This window comes from Lithobates pipiens, unplaced genomic scaffold (genome assembly GCF_037356315.1).
Source record: "Lithobates pipiens isolate NorthernLeopardFrog02 unplaced genomic scaffold, aLitPip1_a1.2 Scaffold_13, whole genome shotgun sequence".
Classification (NCBI taxonomy): domain Eukaryota; kingdom Metazoa; phylum Chordata; class Amphibia; order Anura; family Ranidae; genus Lithobates; species Lithobates pipiens.
The window spans coordinates 13,234,510-13,255,814 of NW_027507718.1; the positions used below are offsets into that span (position 1 = coordinate 13,234,510).

At 41.8% G+C, this 21,305-nt stretch overlaps 1 protein-coding gene across 1 annotated transcript in view; it reads left to right on the plus strand.

Moving 5' to 3' along the window:
- Positions 1 to 21,305, plus strand: part of SLC28A3 (solute carrier family 28 member 3) — a 95,531-nt gene that overhangs the window by 71,659 nt on the left and 2,567 nt on the right. The window contains exons 13-17 of the mRNA XM_077474854.1: positions 332 to 500; positions 6,393 to 6,590; positions 6,901 to 6,982; positions 10,794 to 10,892; positions 17,563 to 17,689. Of these exons, the coding sequence (XP_077330980.1) occupies positions 332 to 500; positions 6,393 to 6,590; positions 6,901 to 6,982; positions 10,794 to 10,892; positions 17,563 to 17,689 (675 nt within the window). The remainder of the gene's footprint in view (positions 1 to 331; positions 501 to 6,392; positions 6,591 to 6,900; positions 6,983 to 10,793; positions 10,893 to 17,562; positions 17,690 to 21,305) is intronic.

Here is a 21,305-nt window from a genome sequence, read left to right on the forward strand (position 1 = left end):
GAGGGGAAGTCTCCTTGAGGCCTCAGACAGTACAAAAAGTTGACAAGTATTCAAGTCTTTATAGCAATCTATCCAAAACTATGAAAAACATTTTGTCTGGCATTATAAACAGTGACATCTGTAATACTAACCCCTCCTCCCAACCACTTCTCGTCTGTCAACATTTAAGCCTTAATTTGCTGCACACCCATCTCATCCGGCACTGTAAACCTCTTCACATTATTCATCAGAATTCATCACCAGGAGAATCTGCTTGTTATTATATGTATTTTACTTTTTGATGAATAATTGGTACTGTATGTAAATACTGATATTGGCGTCTTTGCCTTAGGGATGCAAGAAACATTCTGGAAGCTGCAAGTCAAGGAGCTTCTGCATCAATCCCTTTGGTAGCAAATATAGCAGTGAATTTGATGGCTTTCCTCTCACTTCTAGCTTTTTTCAATGCCGTCCTCTCCTGGTTGGGAAATATGTTTGATTATCCACAGTTGAGTTTTGAGGTAAGCATTGTACTATATAAAGAGGTGTAAAGTACAGTTATGAAATCAAAGTGAGTTTATTTAATAAAAGAAAACTGTGTTTTTAAGCCCCATACACACTATTAGATTTTCTGCAGATTTTTATCTTCAGATTTACCAAAACCATGTAGTGCAAAGGCCTGCCTGATTGCATACACATTGATACTCCTAAGGTTTGACCTCATATTATATGGGTTTGGTAAATCTGAAGACAAAATTCTGCAGAAAATCTAATAGTGTGTATGGGGCTTAAATGTTTAGTTATAAATTCATTTTACAGATGTCGGTTTAATGTATATAACTGTAACACTATTTTTTAAGGCCCCTCTGGCTTATTATATCATAGACAAATATCCCTCGTATATTTTGTTTTTAATAGTAAACAAGCTGACACAAATGTTTAATGCATTTTTAGTGAATTTTTATTTTTTAAACAAAAAATTATTTTAAAGATGTCAGTTAAGGTACCTAAAGTGTTACTAAACCCAGGACCCTGCATTCACTATATCTGGTCTCCCACAGTACACAGAACATGAAAAAGCAATTATTTTAGTAACTACAAACTGCTAAATACCGTTTGTCAACAGCAATATACTGCATAGAAGTCTTGTGACTTCTATCAGTGTCTGGTTAAAGCATGTATAATACGTTTTTATTCTCCTCTGACTTTCTTATGAGGCTGCAGGACCACTGAACCTCTGTCTGGACAGTGCTGATTGGCCCAGTGCTGATCACATGCACTCACCCAAGGGGGAAAAAACCTCTCTAGCAATACACACCAAGCTATGCATGTGCAGAGTGACTCCAAAGGCTCTGTACTATCAGGAGATAGTTTGGGGACAGTGGAAGAAGGGGAGGATCAGAGAAGACAGGATAAAACAGCATGTTTGCACAATTAACCCCTTAGGTTCCATCCTGAATATAACAAACATACTTTACTGTTTATACAAACTGATTTTACTGTTGTGAGTTTAGTAACACTTTCATTTCAACACTTTTTTTCCTGGGACCCATGAGCTTATTATTCATGAAGGGTGAGCTTTGGGATTAGGTCAGTGGTGGCTGGTGCTCAAAAGTTTTGGGGGGGCTCAAACAAACTGAAAAATTCTGAAAAAAGACCCCATCAATTGCAGAGGCAGGATCAGTTTGCAGAGATGTGGAAGAAGCAGTCATCCTATTCCACCAGGTGTCACTGCCCCACAAGTGCAGACCATTTCTATCGTTAGGTCCACTTCACATACGTAGTTCAACAGTCTGGGCCTTTTTTCAACACATCTGCTGCCAACTGTACCATAGTGATTTGTAACCCCTGCCTGCAGCGCGCCAAGCGTAGCAAATATACTAGTCAAATGGGTACCACATGCATGATGAGACACGTGATTCTTCACCAAAAATCTCTGTGGGAAAAGAACATCAATCATACAGGTCAACAGCAAAAGGCCTGAACTCTTCTTCCTCTTTGTTCCACAATTTTTGTTATCTCCCTTAACTCCACAAGATTCTCCGCCAGCATCTGCTGAGACATCTGCAGCCTAAAGGTAATAGAGAAGTCTGACAAAGGGGTTTAGGACGCTTAGCTTACAGCACATCAAGCAGAGAAAAGGGTCAGCACAGGGCCACGTTGTGTAGGGCCAAGAATGGAATTAAACCTTGTCATAAGTCTCCTAACCCCAAAACCTTTGTCTCCATCTCTGTCATGCAGCAGGCAGAGGAAGAGTACAAGGAGGAAGAGGGTGTGAGTTGCCAGCACTGAGGAGGAGGAGGAAATTGGCAGACTTTCCGGAGTATGTTTTACCCATCCCAAACCTTGGGAGTTTAAATGGGTGGGATGAGACCATTGAGGGCACAATGTTTCCTCAGTGACATGAAGAACTTCAGCCGCAGGCAATTTGTAGCAAATGGGCTCATTCATGCTGAAATGCCTGAGCAAGGATCCCAGGATTTGACCCCCAAGAGACCATTTTTAGTTGGCCTTTTTTTCTGCAGCTGGGCTTTAACTGCAAAATTTGAAATGTTTTCTGTAGTATACGTCAGGCCCCGTGTCCCATAGTTTGTGGCCTATTTCAGTGTTCCACTACTCAAAACAAATTGTAGCTGTTGTCTTTCTGAAAAATTACACTCATTTTTATTTGTACTCTTTATTTCAAGATAAATACACCTCCATATCTCCTTTTACATTGTGGCCTAATCAAGCTTTACATACTCTCCAGCAAATGTACAAAACTGGTAGCTAATTTTGATTTCATGCTAAATCCTGCCTTGTCTCTCCGTTTTAAGTTGCAGCCAAATAAAGCTGCTTATATATTGTGCAGTGACTTACAATATTTCTGGCTATTGTTTCTGAAAAAAAGAGAACATCTCTGGAATGTGGGGTTGTGGTTTTGAAGTGTTTTGTGTACTTTGTTTTTACATTTTATTAAGCGTTTAAGATGATAAAAAGAGGTGCTGCGAAAGAAGAAACTCACAAAATATACTATGAAAATGTTTTGCCATTGCCCATTTGGAATGAAGTAAATCCTTATTTTCTTATTTTAGTACATAGCTTTTAGATCATTTATGGCTGCTCTACCAGTCAATTCAAGTCTATTATGGCTGAATAAAAAATTAGGTGTCACAGCCAATACTACCAAAAACAAGTATTTTTTCCATTTAAATTTAATCAGATTGAGTGCTGCTGAATTTAAGCCAAGCAATGATGGAGTAAAAAAAAAGAAAAAAAAAGAAAAAAAGAAAATCTGATACACATGAAAATAATGTAATTTTAGAATAATCATTGTGTATTGAGCTGTCATTAGACAGATTGGCATAGAGAGACACTTTATCAAGCCGATCCAAGGTACTTGGTACCATGTGTTCATGGCAATATTGACAGCGATCACATGGTACTTTCTTATAGTGCCGATCCCTCCCCTTCCCCTTACAACAGGGGAAGGAGAGAGATTGAGTAATTGTGAATAGGAACAAAATTTATGGATCTACAGCTGCAGATTAATTCATTCTGTTTCAGTAACAGGGGGATCATTTTAAACCATTTGTGCCACCCTACACATATTGTACTAGCTTCATATGACCTGTATATTAACCCTTTCACATCCCTTATCCTGCATATCTGAACAACAACCCCTTTATCTCCATCTTGCCATTGTATGTGACCAGTACATGAACCCCTTCACTTCTACTTTCCTGTGTATAACTTTACATTAATGTATTTAGTGCACCACTTTCAAGCTTCCTGTTAAACCCCTCAGTACCATCATGTTTCCTAATTTTCAAAAAATTGTGGCAAAAAATTAGAACACCTTGGGGTGTCTACTTTCCAAATATTCATCTTGGGTCATTCTGTTTTTTTTTGTACTCTTATGGCATGTTTAGTTTTAGTCTAGAAATAGAAAGTAAGGGGGACAGTTTTTTTTTTTTTAAATGTGTGGTCTTTTCTTTTATAGTAAAAAATGAAAAAAACTGCGGTTAATAATTACCACCAAAAGAAAGCTTGATCTGTGTAAAAAAGTATATAAAACCTATCTAGGTACAGTGTTGCATACCAGAGTAATTGTCAGTCAGACTATCACAGCGGTGAAAACATAGTCTGGTAATGAAGGAGTATTACAGGCTGGTATTCAAGTGGCTAAAGGCATCTACCAAACATGTATTTTAATTGGTGTTTTCCTTAAAGTCCTGTAAAATTTAGGATCTTTTCCACACTGTACAATATTTTCTATTGTTTTTGTCCACAGTGCCAGTGTCTAGTTCCCCTTGTCTTTTGTTTGACAATCCCTTGCCTATTAGCATTGAAGGTGGCCAGAATTGATTGCTAAAATTGTTAGGATTCTCCTCACTGACTTCAATAGAGGGATTTAAAGAGGGATTTCACTGTAAAAAAAAAATTATTAAAAGCCAGCAGCTAAAAAAATACTACAGCTGCTGACTTTTAATAAATGGGCACTCACCTGTCCCAGGATCCAGCGATGTCGGCAGCCAAGGCCGATCGATTGCTCGGCTCTCGCCGCCATTCTAGGTGAGGGAATCAGGAAGTGAAGCGTTGCGGCTTCACTTCCCGGTTCCCTACTGCGCATGCGCGAGTCGCGCAGTGCAATAGGAATTGTCTGTGCTGTCTCTAGGACCCGTGTGTCCCAGCAGACAGTGCGCTAGGACAGGAAGAGGCATAGATTCCCGTGGGAGTCTATGCCTGGAAGTGGGTGCAAATACCTGCCTTAGACAGGTATCTGCACCCCCCTGAAAGGTGCCAACTGTGATACCGGAGGGGGGGAGGGTTCTGATGAGCTGAAGTTCCACTTTAGGGTGGAACCCCGCTTTAACTTTGTGGTTTTTACACTCTACAATAGGTCCATTGAACACCCCATGGGGTTGATTTACTAAAATTGCAGAGTGCAAAATCTGGTGCAACTCTGCATAGAAACTAATCAGCTTCCAGGGTTTCTTTCAAAAGTTTTTTATTTTTGAAAAGGCACTTACAAGTATATAGATACATTAAAATACAATAGGCAGCAGGGCAGGCCTTCTGCCAGTATTCAAGTATACAACAAACATTCAAAAGTGCAACCAGAAACAGTAGCAGCCAGAGATTCAAACATTATCACTCCCAAAGAGGGTGTAAACCAGATAAACAATAATGGGGAACCACCCCGTCCACATCCCAAGAGAAGAGGCTAACTAAGGAGAGACCAGAGCCCCCCCCCCCCCCGACACCCCAAAAGGGATCATGCTGTGTCAGAGGAGGGGTGTAGACCCCCTGACCCCCCCATCCCCCAAAATGAGGGCATCCGAAGGGTTGCAGGAGAGGAGCTCCCCAGAGTGCGTTATGTCTGCATTATGGTCATGTTAATTATCTGCCTATCAGGCAATCATCGGAGAAAGGTCATAAAAGATAGAGAAAGGAGGAAGGAGAGAGGAGAGACGACAGAGGGTTGGGAGGGGAAAGGAAAAAAGCTACTTCTGATTAAGGGGGAGAGGGTGGAGGTCTGGAGAAACCACCACTCCAGCTTCCAGGGTTTATTGTCAAAGCCTAATTGAACAAGCTGAAGTTAGAAGCTGATTGGCTACCATGCACAGCTACACCAGATTCTGTGTGCGCCAGTTTTAGTAAATCAATCCCCATGAATCCAAGACACATTTGCTCATCCCTGCTCAAACGTAACTGTAGAATCTCCAATAAAAAAAACATAGTTTATGATAATGGATGGAACTACAAACATTTCTTCAAAGGACAGCTTCTATAGAAAAAATATGGGCTGGCACAGTAAAAATGACTATAACTATAATAATTCCATTAAATGCAATAGTGTACCTGTTCCAAAGAAGAATCTGACAGTCTGTGAATAACCTGTATAAGTCTGTAAATGTAGTTTATGCCTTACTGCTCACTACCATATTATAAAGCTGGGAAATAGGGAAATTTGAGTCAAGTTGGACATTATTTGATGCAAGCCAGCATGACCCCATTTCCCTGTATTCCCACTGCAGAGCTCAGACATGTGCAAGTGAGGAGATACAGCGCCGTAGCGTGTAAACCAGACTGAGGGGCTTGTAAATGTTAACTACTTTGTAAATGTCTCTTTTTCAATTTGTTAATGTGTTCTTCAGTCATTTATCAATTGGAGACTTGCTTTTATATTCGAAAGGTAGTTATTTAAATAGCCTTATCGGAAGGAACTTGGCATTTTTTGGTCCTAGCATACCCAAGTAATTTATAGTAATTTATAGCAAACTCTAGAGCAAGGTTTACACGTGTCTATTTGTATTTTTCACTGTCAGCTTAAACGTTTCAGCATTTCCATGTTCTAACCTAGTACTTTCAATTAAGCTAACTTTGTTATTTGTTTTCTAACATTGTACATTGTTCTTGTCATTGATCAGGTAATATGCTCCTATATCTTCATGCCATTCTCCTTCATGATGGGTGTGGATTGGGAGGACAGCTTCATAGTTGGCAAACTTCTAGGATACAAGACATTTTTTAATGAATTTGTTGCATATGAATACCTTGCTGGACTGATTACCAAGAGGAAGAATAATGGGCCACTATTCATTGATGGAGTGAAGCAGTATATGTCAGTAAGTGGGATCTTTCTATAATTTTGAATTAATGTAATAAGAGTGTGTTGCCATATTGATTAATGTAACTTATGTTCAATACTACTATACTGATATACTGATACTGATGAGTAACATTGCATTTTATACTTAATCTTTCCATATATAGCCACAATATCACATTTAAATCAAAAGATTGATTGTATAAAATAAGAAAGTAAAAATCAATGTATCTTCTTCTAGAAACATACATGTTTCCTGGTATTATTTTTTTAGCAGGCTATTGATAGAGTGTTATATGTTTTTTGACACGTTCTCTTATTTGTAACAGATTAGATCAGAAACTATTGCAACATATGCCTTATGTGGATTTGCAAATTTTGGCTCTTTGGGAATAACAATCGGAGGACTAAGTATGTATTCAAGTTTTTTGTTTTAAACATGAAAAAAATTGCATGTTGGATCTGTTTAAAGAAGAATGAGTGAATAGGCATTAACAATGCCCCACCTAATAACAAGTTAACTTTTTGTGAACTTGCTTTGTATGTACTTGCTCACATAATTCATACTCCAAAGGAGACTAAAGTTCAATGAACAGGATCACAAAATATGATGGAATTTCAAAGTATTCGTGTTGATATAATTATCTATTAGGTATTTCTGGATTAGAGAATAATTGAATTCAGTTTCTAATGCAACTATTCAAATAACACATGCAATCATATGAACAATTAGATACACCCCATGGAAATTGTTGACTTTTTCAACATATCTGAACAGGACAACATTGGATCCTTATTCAACCAGTGCCTATAGATAGAGGTAATATTCTTCAACAAGAACACAAGGGAAAAATTGACTTTTCAGTCATTTATTTAACACAAATTTTAAGAGATGTAATAGTGTGCTGTTAAAAAGTAGGTATTCCATTGGCATCAAAAGCTGATATTGAGCTCTGTTTCAGAAACGACTTTATAAAGGCATTTTGTATAACCGCCCACAAATCTGACAAAAACACAGTGACTTTTTTGACAACTTCTCCATGCAAGATCACCATGCAACTTCAGAAGAAGACCATGCAACTTCACTTGCAAGATATTTGTGGCTTTTCTTGCATAAACTGTCTGTTTCAACACGTTCTACAAAATTTTAATGGAAATTAAATCAGGCTTATGACTAGACTAGTCTATAACACCTTTGTTTCCTCTTTGAGCCAATCCTTGCTGGATTTGCTAGTGTGCTTCAGATTATTATCATGTTGAAAGACTCATTTCAGCATCAGCTTTTGGACAGACAACCTCACATTCTCATCAAGTACCCTTTGAAGCCCTGAATCAGCAAAGCAATCCCAAAACATAGCATTCCCACCACCATGCTTCACAGTTCTTATGCAGTTCTCCTCTTGAAATACTGTCTTTGGTTTGAGGCAAAGAGGTCTACTGTTAAGTTGTCCAACATATCTATCTTTGTTTGATACTCTTCACCATATTGTTACAGAAGGCAAGGCCTTTACTTATAAACTCAATGGCAACGTGTAATAATGCTCTTTTTGGACACTAATGGCTTTTTCCTAACACACTTCTCATTGAATTGGTGCAGTCGCATTCTGCTTGTAGATGCATGCACTTTAACCCCAACTGCTGCAAGAAGTACCTGAATTTTGAGGAGATTTCTTTTAGCATTAAAATAGCCAGCTCTTGGGTTGAGTTTTCTAGTCCAGCCAGTCCTGTACAAATCAGCAGTTGTTGAAAATCGTTACCATGTGAGTTTATTTATCTTAGGCCGGCCATACACGGTTAGAATCTGAGCCGGTTTGGCAGGAATTGGCCGAGATTCAAACCGTTTATGGGCAGGCTGAATGGGATAATCACTATCTTCTCCCAGCAGGGACAACTTTCCCTGCCCACCCCCACTGGGAGTGGACTATAGCTGGGCAGGAGAGATTCCAAGATTCCCCTGTCACCACTGTCTGTGTTGATGGGGGAATCATGCAAATTTCATTCCTGTAAAGCATGGGTGCATGAAATAAATATGCACCGTCTATGGCCTGCCTTAGTGGAATTATTCATTTCAAATCATATGGTGATCTTTTTAAATCCCTTGCCAGATGCATAGGTATCCACAATTTTTTTTCTGAGGATCTTAGAGAGTGCTATTGATCTTGGCACAATAACACCACAAATATCAATAGAAAAAGATAACACCAAACCCTTGATGCCTTGAACCCCGGATTGTAATTTCATGAATTTTATGGTAAATACAGGAGTGTACTTACTTACTCTATATGACAATTCTGTGTTTTTGGTTAATTAGATCATAAAAAGTAAACAGTTTCCATGGCGTATACAATTTTTTTTCTCACATGATCTGTCCATATATCAGCGGGTCTGTTCTTATTTTGATGTTTATGTCATTTGCATCTATGTTTTGCTTTTTTCTTGTTTTTAGGCATATGCTGTGAAACTAAGGTTACAAGTTGTGGTTTGAATATTTTGAAATAATACCCTCCTATGTGATAATTATTATTTAACCTTATGCCGCGTACACACGGTCGGATTTTCCGACGGGAAATGTTGTATGTGAGCTTATTGTCGGAAAGTCCAACCGTGTGTATGCACCAATGAACATTTGCTGTCAGACTTTCCAAAAACAAATGTTTGCTAACAGGTTCTCAAATTTTCCACCAACAAAACGTTGCTGTCGGAAAGTCAGATGTGTAAACTAGTCTGGCACACTAAAGTTCACGCATGCTCAGAATCAAGCAAAAGGAGCCACACTGGCTATTGAACTTCCTTTTTCTCGGCTCATCGTACGCCTTGTAGGTCACCATTTTCCCAGGTTCGTAATTGTTGGCCAACATTTGTGTTCATGTGTATACAAGACAAGTTTAAGCCAACAACCTTTGACCAAAAATCCACGGTTTCGATGGCAGAATCGTGTGTACGGGGGAATTAGTCTCCTTTGGAGCTTGAACTTGATTGGGTAACTTTAAGGAGCAGACGGGTTTTAATAAAAGTACAGAGTATTTAAATACTTTCTGTGTCTTTTGCATTGGGAGTTTAAAAAGGTCAGAATGCATTATGGTCCAGCAATGCAGTATCTGTACACATATCCTGTGATGTTTTTAAACGGAATAAACTGCAATAAATAAATTAGGGATGAGCTTCGTGTTCGTGTCGAACATACGTTCGACTCGAACATTGGCTGTTCGCCTGTTCAGCGAATTCCGAACGTTAGGGGGCGTTCGCACCTAATTCGTGTGGCGCTCACGGCCCACAATGCACTGCGATGGCGCAGTGCATTGCTGGCTCATGATTGGCCAAGCATGCACTGTGACCCCGCATGCTTGGCCAATCACAGCGCCGGCAGCGAGGAGAGCCATGATTGGCCACAGGCAGGATGCCTGTGGCCAATCATAGCTCAGGCTGTGTAGTACACGCCCCACACTATATAAGGCCACCAGCGAAACGTGTTGAGCTATACTTGATGACACAGTTGTATTCCATATGGATTGATCCCTACCCAGCTTTTATCAACATTTTATGATATTGTTCTTAAATTAGCCAATAGATCTGTATATACCCTGTGGGTGCATATGCCAGTTTTGGGTCTGTCGCTGTGGCATTTTGTGCGCCATAGCATTTATAATTTTTCAAAATCATTTTCTCCTTTTTTATTTACTTATTTATTTGACTTTGATCTTATATCGTCTTTGACTATATTATCTTACTCATTATGTTCAGGCCTTATGTGCAGTATATATGTATATGAAATAAATTATATTCTTCATGATTCTAGATGAATGTCTTCAATTAAATATTTAAAGATTATTCATTTACAGTTTGTTTTCACTATACAATTGCTTCATCTAAAAGTCCTAAACCCCCCTTACAGTTTTTATATTCCAGCTTGTTGGAAGATCATTTTCTGCAGGCAGCCATTTTTTACTATAAAAATGATTGTTTACAGTACAGAGCAATTTGTGTGCACAACACTTCTACTATTAGTCAAAGAGATAATATTTAGAAACAATGATAAGTGTAAAAAATCCTATAAAATTAAACAATTTCAAAGTGATACTAGCCTAAAGGCCAATTTACATCACAGAACTTGTGTGCATGACTTGTAGCCCAATTGTTTAGTATTTGGACATGTAATACACCAAATGTCATATTGCTTGATATTATTTATTTGTTTCATGTTGGCTTTGCTTATGTGTTTTAGGCTCCATGGCCCCTAGCAGGAAAGGTGACATTGCCGCAGGTGCTATCAGAGCTATGATCGCTGGTACGGTGGCTTGCTTTATGACAGCTTGTATTGCAGGTACTGTCTAAAAGAAGAATTCTGCACTAAGCAAAACAAAGCCTTGAAGTTTATATTTGATACTATATCCAGGTCTACAATTTACAATTTTATCTCTGTTTCTGAAGCTAGAAGGTTGATTAAAATAGCACATGGGGGCACTTAGCATTCTGTAAGTTCTGATGCGGGTCAACTTGGAGTTTACACAGTGCTTCTTCTAGTCATGAGTGAAATGGTTGGCAAGAGGTGGAAAGGTAGGTATACCATGCTGCAGGGGCTGTCTTTAATGTTAACAGGTTCACTTTCAGTGGAAACTGGTTCACACTAAGCTCTTAGTCAATTCCATTTAAATTGTAGGATGTCTGCAAGTTTGTAAACTGAGGTTTTATATTTCTAGTTATTTGCATAAAATCTTTATCTTAGAAAAAAAATTTTTTCCAGCAGATACCAAACACATACACTATATTACCAAAAGTATTGGGATGCCTGCCTTTGATCACACATGGACTTTAATGACATCTCAGTCTTAGTGTGTAGGGTTCAATATTGAGTTGGCCCACCCTTTGCAGCTATAACAGCTTAAACTCTTCTGAGAAGGCTGTCCACAAGGTTTAGAGGTGTGTCTATGAGAATGTTTGACCATTGTTCCAGAAGTGCATTTGTTAGGTTAGGCACTGATGTTGGACGAGAAGGCCTGACTCGTAGTCTCTGCTCTAATTCATCCCAAAGGTGTTCTATCGGGTTGAGGTCAAGAGTCTGTGCAGGCCAGTCAAGTTCCTCCACCCCAAACTCGCTCATCCATGTCTTTACTTGTTTTGTGCACTGGTCCAAATTATTTGATGGAGGGGGGATTATGGTGTGGGGTTGTTTTTCAGGGGTTGGGTTTGGCCCCTTCCAGTGAAGTGAAGTTCTCAAGGAGCGACAAACATCAGCTCTTTGATTCAGGATCCAACAAACTTCTCCCCATATATTGGCATCAAAATCTCCAACTATAAATTTTGCCAGGTTCTACCTAAAACTGCTTCTCCTGATACCGACATCTGACAGGGAAGTGACTGGAGTCAGGTGTCTGTATCAGAAGCAGTTTTAGGTAGAAACTGGCATTTTCAAAAGGATGTAAAACTGACAAGCTTCGTATTTCTCTCAAGACTAGTTTTAGGCAGTTATCTGCCCTTCTTCTGGGTCAGTGATTCAAATATGATTGCCAGAGGATGAGCATTAAAGACAGGCAACTGGCATTTAAAAAAATATATACTTGGAGATTTTGATGCCAATATATGGGGAGAAGTTTGCTGCATTCTGAACCAAACAGCTGATGTTTGTCGTGCCTTGTTCGGCTGATTTTCTGGATTATTATACAAAAAAGCATGATTAGACCCAAAAGGGCCTTCCTTTTGAGGTGAGTAGGCATTGCACACAGAGGTGGTGGTGATTAATATCTTCTTTATCACCTGTACTCTTCAGAGTGTGTCACGGAATATGGAGATATTTGAATTCACATTTTTTCATCACTGAAGTTTTTTTTAATATTTGTTTGCACGTGGACTATTGCACATTAATTTTTATATATATTTTTATCATTACATATTTATTGCATCCTCTATTGTATTATATTTTATACATTTTTGTGTTTAGCGCACTATTATTTATATACAATATTTTTTATTGGTGTTCAGATCACTTATGAATAGCTGCAGATTCCCCCCTTTTTATGTACTATCACCATCCCATATCAGCACTTAAGTATATTTACCACAGAAAAGTGCTGCCCTTTAGCAGAGGAGTGGCAATACCATTAAAGGGGGTCATAACATGTCATATTTACCTCCACTGTGCAGTTCATTATGCACAGAGTGGCCCCGAACATCCTCTTCTGGGGTCCCTCCCCGCATCGAGTGTCCACGTTAGAGAAGCTCTCTCCTATGGTGGACACCTGTGCAGGCACGCTCCCAAGTCCTGCATCTGTGTCCATTCACAGAATGCAGGACTCGGCTCCGCCCCCTGGTGTGGCATCATTGGATTTGATTGACACCAGCGGGAGCCAATGGCTGGGCTGCTATCAATCTATCCAATCAGGACACCAGACACCAGCTAGAGCTGGCGTGCTCGTGCCCGGCCCGGCCAAGGATCAGGGTTAGGTAAGTAAAACTGGGCCTTGAGGGGGAGGGGGGCTGCAGCACCACAGGAGGTTTTTCACCTTAATGCATGGAAAGCATTAAGTTGAAAAAACATGAGGGTTTACAATCCCTTTAATTGCTAATGGCACTCCCACGCATCTTCTAACAATCACATTTTTGTTTGTGGAACAGCATCATGCACTTCAGTGCAGTGGGAGTTAAGGACTTTTTTTTTGTGTTTCTCACAAACCAGGCTGGTAAATATTAGAAATGTCCCTTTTTCAATCAATCATTCCCTAAAAGATGAAAGGTCAAATCAAATTCTGAGTAATTATGAGTTATACTGCTGCCTACAGGGAAATCAGATACTGGAAAACAAAGAAAAGCTGTTAGTCAACTAGGTTTAAATCCCTCCCACTCCCATTATGCTTTAGTTTTTTGCTATTGTGCTAGGAACATTAAAGTTTCTTCTCAGAAATGTGATCTTTTTTCTCAAGATATTTGTTCTTCAATAGAGATGAGCTGTGTTTGCAAAGTAAACAGCCCATTTGCCTTTAGTAAATTAATTCTAATGTTTTGTTCGGGTGCAAGAATTCCACATGGAATCCACTAGATAAGTCATTGCCTCCCTCCATCTGGGAGATTTTCTGGCCTCTGTGAATAGCAAAGATGTTTACTTACATGTCCCCTCCTTTGTAGTACATCAAAGCAACCCAGAATATGGCCACAGAACACTACCAGTTTGTAGCCTTTCCCTTTGATCTGACCACTGCACCTTGATAATTCACCACAGCGCTAGCCACACTATTTGCTCTGTTACATTCACAGGTTTGTTCCCATTGTGTGATATGAGAACAACCCAGATAAGAGAACAGTTGGCTCAGACAATATCAGTCAATGTTCAAAAGACTCTTCAAGCTCTGCATAGAGCCTGAACCTTTAGAAGTGCTCAAACCGATTTATCGCTTGAAGTATTTAGGTCTTCTCCTAGATACTGCTCAGTCCAGAGTCTTTCTTCCTTGAGACAAACTCCAGGCTCTACAGTCCATAAACTGTTCAACTCTCTGCTTTGCATGAGGGTTCTTGGTTTTATTGTGACCTTCCAGGCAAACCCGTATGCCCAATTCCACTACAGACCATTGCAATTCAATATTCTTTCTGTGTGAGATAAGCAGTTGCCTTTTCTGGATTCACAGATTCAGGACCTGGTTGTCTCTGGCCCTGCTCCAGCACTGGAGTCAGAGGAATCCTTCTTTCCACTGGTTTAGAAGGTTATCATTATTGATACCAGCCTGACAGCCTAGAGAGGAGTCCTAGACATCCTCCTGGTACAGGGGATTTGGTGGCCAAAGAAAGATAATTTTACAGCAGTGGCATGCAACAATCGCCAGGGAGGAACCACAAGTTTCACAGCTCAGAGAAGTTGTTCAGCTTCTGGCCTGTCACACATTTAAAATTGATGGGCAGTCTACCGCAGTCAACAATGTCTGGACTCAGGAGAATGGTCTCTTCACCCAAAAGTGTTTCAGGAACTCTATTGCAGAAAAGCAAGGATGGACATGGACCTTCTGCCTTGGGTATTCACCAACCAGCTGAGCAAGTTTGTTTACAGATCCAAGGGTCTCCTAGTCATGGCAGTAGATGCTCTAAAGACTATATGGGATCAGTTCATTTAAATCTATGCCTTTCCTCCTGAAGTTTCTGCCTCATCTGCTCAAGGATCAAAGTGGTGGGTATACCGAAGATTATCATTGTATCAAATAGGGACAGGTGAATGTGGTAATTAGACTTCATCAGACTCCTGGCAGATACCCTGTGGGATCTCCCAGATGTTCTAGGGACAAGTTTACCACCCTATATTGAATACACTAGCTTTGGCCACATGGCTGTTAAAGCCTACATCCTAAGGGATAGCGGCCTATTTGATTCAGTTATTCCTAGTTATAAACCCACATTTCACAGGGTCTACCACACTTGGAAAGCACACTTCACATAGTTTGCGACAAGGCAATTTCATCCCAGGAAGTACTCCGTGGGATCCATCCTGATTTTTCTCCAATCTGGTTTGGATTAACTCTTGGTTGGTTTGCTCTCCCTTTATGGTAAAGAGTGTGGCTCATATAGCACCACCTGTATATCCAGTTGTGATTCTGTGGAAACTTTACTGGTTCTGTTGCTCTTCAAAAACTGCCCTTTGAACCTATTACTATTATTTCCCTGTCAACTCTCACTCACAAGGTGGCCTTCTATATTCCAATCACTTCTGGGAGTGGAGTTTCTGAAATAGTGGCCTTGTGTTGCAAAGAAACCATTTCCCATTCTACACAGAGATGAGGCTGTCTTCAGGGTTAGAGTATATTTTCTTCCTGGTTTCTTCTTTTCATTTGCATTTATGTGTCCTCCACCAGTGCATCCTAAGGTAAATATTTGCACCATTGCTTGGATGTGGTATGAGCTATTCAAGTTTGTCTCTGAGTTACATCTTTCAGACTGACCTTTTCAGCATTCCAGTATGTCAACCTATGGGAAATCTGCTTATTTTCCCACCATTTCTAGCTGGCTTGGGCAACTTTTTCTTCAAGTTTAAGTACAGGCTTAAAAGAGAAGTATGGCCAAAGAAGTATGGCCATAATTATTTTCTTAGTTACTGGAGTACATTTATGTTTGTACCCCTGTGACCTAAAGTCAGCAATAACTCAACAACATTGTTTGGAGTAACCCTGCTACCTTATTGGCAGCACATGTCTGAGAGCTGGAGCCAGTCAGGGGACGAGTGAGTAGACGGCTCGGTGGGCGTGCAGCTTGGCGCGTGGGAGAGTGAGCGGCAGCACGGCGGGCGGGTAAATGAATGGGTGGATGGCTCGGTCAGTGAGCGGGCGGGCCAGTCAGCAGGTGAGTGGGTGGCTGGCCAATCAGGAGGCCCACAGGTGGGGGAGCAGAGAGATGACATCATCTCTCACTGCCAGGCATCCACCCTGCATCCCTGTAGTTCTGCTCTCACGATTAAGGCAGCCGCGGGCAGCAGAGAGATTGCATCCTCTCTCTCTCTGCTGCTGACTTCACTGTGGCACACAGGAAAGTAAAAATTGTAGCAGGCAAGTGACAATCCGCAACGTGTGGCAGGTGGTATGGCAGATGACAATCTGCAACTCGTGGCAGGTGATCAGGCAAGTGACAATCCGCAATGTGTGGCAAGCGACGTGGTAAATGACAATCCGCAACATGTGGTAGGCGAAGTGGCAAGTGACAATCATGGTGCCAGGATGATTGAAGTGCCAACACCAACCATTTCCCCAATAAATTACCCTCAAAAAATATTTTTTCTGGAAGTGCCCCTCCCGAGACTAGACTCTGGATCCACCCACCTGGTTTTAGCGAGCTCTGGAAGAGCACAGTGGAGAGCAATCAGCGGTCATGTGATCGCTCAGTTCTCAGCCTTATGCCGCATACACACGATCGGATTTTCCGACGGGAAATGTTGGATGTGAGCTTCTTGGCGGTAAGTCCGACCACATGTATGCTCCATCGGAAATTTGTTGTCAGATTTTCCACCAACAAATGTTGGCTAGCAGGTTCTAAAATTTCCCGCCAACAAATGTTTGTTCTTGGACTTTCCGAACGCGTGCACGCCGCATTAGAGTCGGCATGGCATAATTACAGGTTCACACCAATGCTAATTAGTTATCTGTTCACACATTCTCCAAGTTTTACACATTATCAGGTGGATGTTTAGACCTCATCTGACGCCAGCTATGAATATATGTACCTTCAGGCAGCGCTTTGAGCTCCCTGTTCTTTTCACCTAGTTGGTTTTTGTGGGCTTGTTAGTATTTTGTTTGCTATGTTGCCCACCCGTGCTGTTGGGCAGCTTTTTTTGACAACCCATATGTCTTGAAATTCCTTCTGACCCCCTGTCTCTTAATGCATGAGTAAAAAATAAGACATCTTAAAATCGTTTACTTGTAGTCCATTAAGGGACACAGGTCCCACTCTCCTTTATTTAAGATCCTTCTACCGCTTTTCCACAAAACATTATGAGGGGAGCGCGAGTGGTTTTACCTGGATGACTAACAGCATTTTTGTTTACCAGTGTCCAGTTGTCCTGTAAACAGCAGCATAGCTCATACATTTCAGAATTCCTTTTGACCATGTGTCCCTAAGCCTAGGTTCACTCTTATTCAGTGTAATTTGACTTAGGTTTTTAGTGCGATTTCAAGGATAATGTTCTGTGCGACTTCATACAGGTTCACATACGATTCAGGTGTGATTCCAATGTAATGTGGAAAGAAAGACACTATAGTGTGCTAGAAATCACACTGGAATCACATAGTCTTTGAGCACCCATGTGTTTTCTATGCAGTTTTCCTCAGACTCTATGAAGATAAAAATCATATCACACCACACCATAGTCTGGACTATTCTGGAACGCATAGGAAATTGCATTAGTGTGAACCAGGGCTTTGTGATCTCCAAGAAAAGGATTTTACAATAGGTCAAAAATCCTATTTTTGTGTCTATATGTATACAAAGTTTTACTAGCTGTTATCCAATTATAATTTTTCTGACATTTGCAGGAATATTATCTTCACCAGTAGCACAAGGATCATGTTTGGATATATTAGAAAATTCCTTCCTCAATTCCACCACTTTGCCTGCTAGCTCACCAGAAATAATTGACTGCTGCTTGACTTTATATAAACAGTAAGTATGTGAAATTATTTAGATAACACTTGCTTTCCACAATGATAAGGATGCGTGTCTTCTCGGCAAATTGTGATTGTTATCAGTGAGGAAACATAGGGAAGTAAAAATAAAATGTTGAAAAATTACGTAGTTAAAGACTGTGTTCATAAAGGTCATTCTTTCCAGTTCAGCATTACAAATGTTGAGCCAGATGATGTCTTATATAATCTTTTAGAGGGCAGATACTCCCAGAACATGGATTTCTGCCTACCCGTAAAAACCATAAAAAATTTATGGTGGTGTCGCATGGGGGGGGGTTACTAAAACTGATGCACACAGAATCTGGTGCAGCTGCACATAGTAACTAATCAACTTCTAACTTCAGCTTGTTCAATTAAGCTTTGACAATGAGCCCCCATTAACATTGGCGCAATTTGACATGCGATTTGACATGTCAAATCGCATGCCAATTCACAGCCTATTGCTGGCAACAGCACTGTCCCAATCATCGACTTTGCGGCGCCACTCACCGATTTCCAAAAGTAGTTCCTACATTACTTTTGGAGACTTTGAGGGTAATTTCGATAGACATCTGTACATGAACCCGCACGGATGTCTTTCAAACCCCCCTCTGAACTTGCACTGAAATGCAGGTTTGAAATCATACGGGTTCAGCTGAACGAAAGATTTCAAACCCACGTTCAGTGTGAACGAGAGCTAAAACCTAGAAACTGATTGGTTGCTATGCACAGCTGCACCAGATTATATGTGCATTAGCTTTAGTACTGTAAATCCCCCCTATAGTCTCAAGAAATCCCGGTGGAATCTCTAAAAAGAAATACATATAGTATGTTTTGGTGGAAATTATCCACCTTTCTCATGCTTGGCTAGCATTTTAGCTTAATTTAACGTGCTTACTTATTTAGAATTATAGTATTTACTTTTGGGATCATGATATAAAAGTTTAAGCACACAAAAAGGAAATGGATGATGAGTACATGCAGAGTTGCGCAAAGTCTGTGTATGGCCGAGGTCATATTATTGAACTGTGTTAATGCACTATCACACACATTATCACACATGTTGCAGCAATGGGCAGTACTGCATTATGCCTACATAAGTCCATTGCGTAAATGGCACCCCAACACCTGTCGTTTGCTCTTAAAGCAAGTGTCAGCTACAAATCAAAGCTGGGGTGCTTTGGTATGGGCTACATCAAGTTTTAGCAAGTTCCTTTCCATGCAGGGGATATGTTCAGCACATGGGATCTTAGAATCTGGTAAGGTGCACAATGTGGTGTTTGTTGAAAGTGGATAAACTGTGGTTATCAATATTTTCATTTATGGGTGGAGGCACACAAAGAGTGGAGACATTTTTTTTCTCTGCTCTTGAACTTAAAGCGGCGTTCCCATTATAAAATAAATAAATAAAAGTTAGCAGCTACATATACTGCAGCTGCTGACTTTTAATAATCAGACACTTACGGTCGGTCCCATTCCCATGGTCCAGCGATGCGGGATCGAAGCCCCACTCGTCTCCCCCTCCGCTCGGCGGCGCCTGCATTTTAACTGTGGGCACCCGGCTGTGGCTTCACAACCGGGCACCCGCTACGCATGTGCGAGCCACGCCGCACACCGTGGCTGGCCGCACAATCATCTGGGATCTGTCACGTGTCCCAGATGATTGCCTAGAGGAAGGGGGGAGAGGTGATCTCCCTTCCTGAACCAAGGGAAGTGACGTTAGGAGCCCAGTCGCTGAAGGAGGCAGACTATGAGGGACCCCCTAGCAACAAGCATTTAGAGGTGAGTAAAAAAACATTTTTTCTCCAAATGTTTATTTTTATCTGTTTTAAGCACATTCATCTTTTGGGGGGGGGGGGGGGGTAGAACTCCACTTTAAAGTGATTGTAAAGCCCCTTCTTTTTTTAATAAAAATAACAAACATGTTATACTCAGTGGCGTCACTAGGGTTGGTGTCACCTGGTGGTGTAAAACATGGTGTCACCCACCCACCCCAAAAATATATATTCTGGTTTTCTGAAAATGCGGCAAAGATTGCAGCTATAACTGTGGGAAAAATGTAGGAAACCACCCTTTACATTACACAGCCACCTGCACCTCTAGACCCCTTTACATTGCGCAGCCCCTCCCCCAACCCGCACCTCTGCACATTATACAGCCCCCCTTCCTGCAGGTCTGCATCCCTGCACATTACACAGATCCCTGAACCTCTGGACCCCTGCATATTACACAGCTCCCCCAGCTCTGCACCCCTGCACAGTGTCAGTACACAGCCCCCCAGCTCTGAACAGTGTCAGTACACAGCCCCCCTACTCTGCACTCCTGCACAGTGTCAGTACACAGCCCCCCCAGCTCTGCACCCCTGCACAGTGTCATTACACAGACCGCCCCAGCACTGCACCCCTGCACAGTGTCAGTACACAGCACCCCAGCTCTGCACCCCTACACAGTGTCAGTACACAGCCCCCCCAGCTCTGCACCCCTTCACAGTGTCAGTACACAGCACCCCAGCTCTGCACCCCTGCACAGTGTCAGTACACAGCCTCCCCAGCTCTGGACCCCTGCATAGTGTCAGTACACAACCCCCCCCCCCCCAGCTCTGCACAGTGTCAGTACACAGCCCGCTCCCAGCTCTGCACCCCTGCACAGTTTCACAGTGTCAGTACACAGCCCCCTCCCAGCTCTGCACCCCTGCACAGTGTCAGTACACAGCCCCCCAGCTCTGTACCCCTGCACAGTGTCAGTACACAGCCCCCCAGCTCTGCACCCCTGCATAGTGTCAGTACACAACCCCCCCAGCTCTGCACCCCTGCATAGTGTCAGTACACAACCCCCCCCCCCCCAGCTCTGCACAGTGTCAGTACACAGCCCACTCCCAGCTCTGCACCCCTGCACATTGTCAGTACACAGCACCCCAGCTCTGCACCCCTGCACAGTGTCAGTACACAGCCCCCCCCCCCCAGCTCTGGACACGCCTGCACAGTGTAAGTACGCAGCCCACCCAGCTCTGCACAATGTCAGTACACAGCACCTCAGCTCTGCACCCATGTACAGTGTCAGTACACAGCCCCACCCAGTTCTGCACCCCTGTACAGTGTCAGTACATGGCCCCTCCTCAGCTCTGCCCCTTACTACCCTACTAGAGGTCATGAATACAGAGCAGGAGACAGGGCAGCTCTGAACAGAGGGCGGGAGCTGCTGAAGTTAATTTTTCATATTAAGAAGCTCATGATTGGTTGCCAGGACTGCCTATAAACCAATCAACTGCTGGTGAACTTGGAAAGTTAACTCAGGTGTTCAACGTTGGCAGTTCCTTTTGTGTATTCAGCGCTGCTCTGTCTTTTGTACAGGAGACAGAGTGTTTCTCCTGCTCCACTGTGTTAGTGGCTGGTGGAGGCAATCCAGTAGCCGGCCCTGGGTGTCACACCTCTGCCGGTTGTCCCACGGGTGCGGTCCGCCCCCCCACACCCCCATAGTGATACCACTGGTTATTTTTACCTGCTGTGTGCAGTGGATTTGCACAGGGCAGCCTGGATACTCCTCTTCCCCAGTCTCTTCAGTGGTCCTGGCACCTCCCTCCTGTTGAGTGCCCCCACAGCAAGCAGCTTGCTATG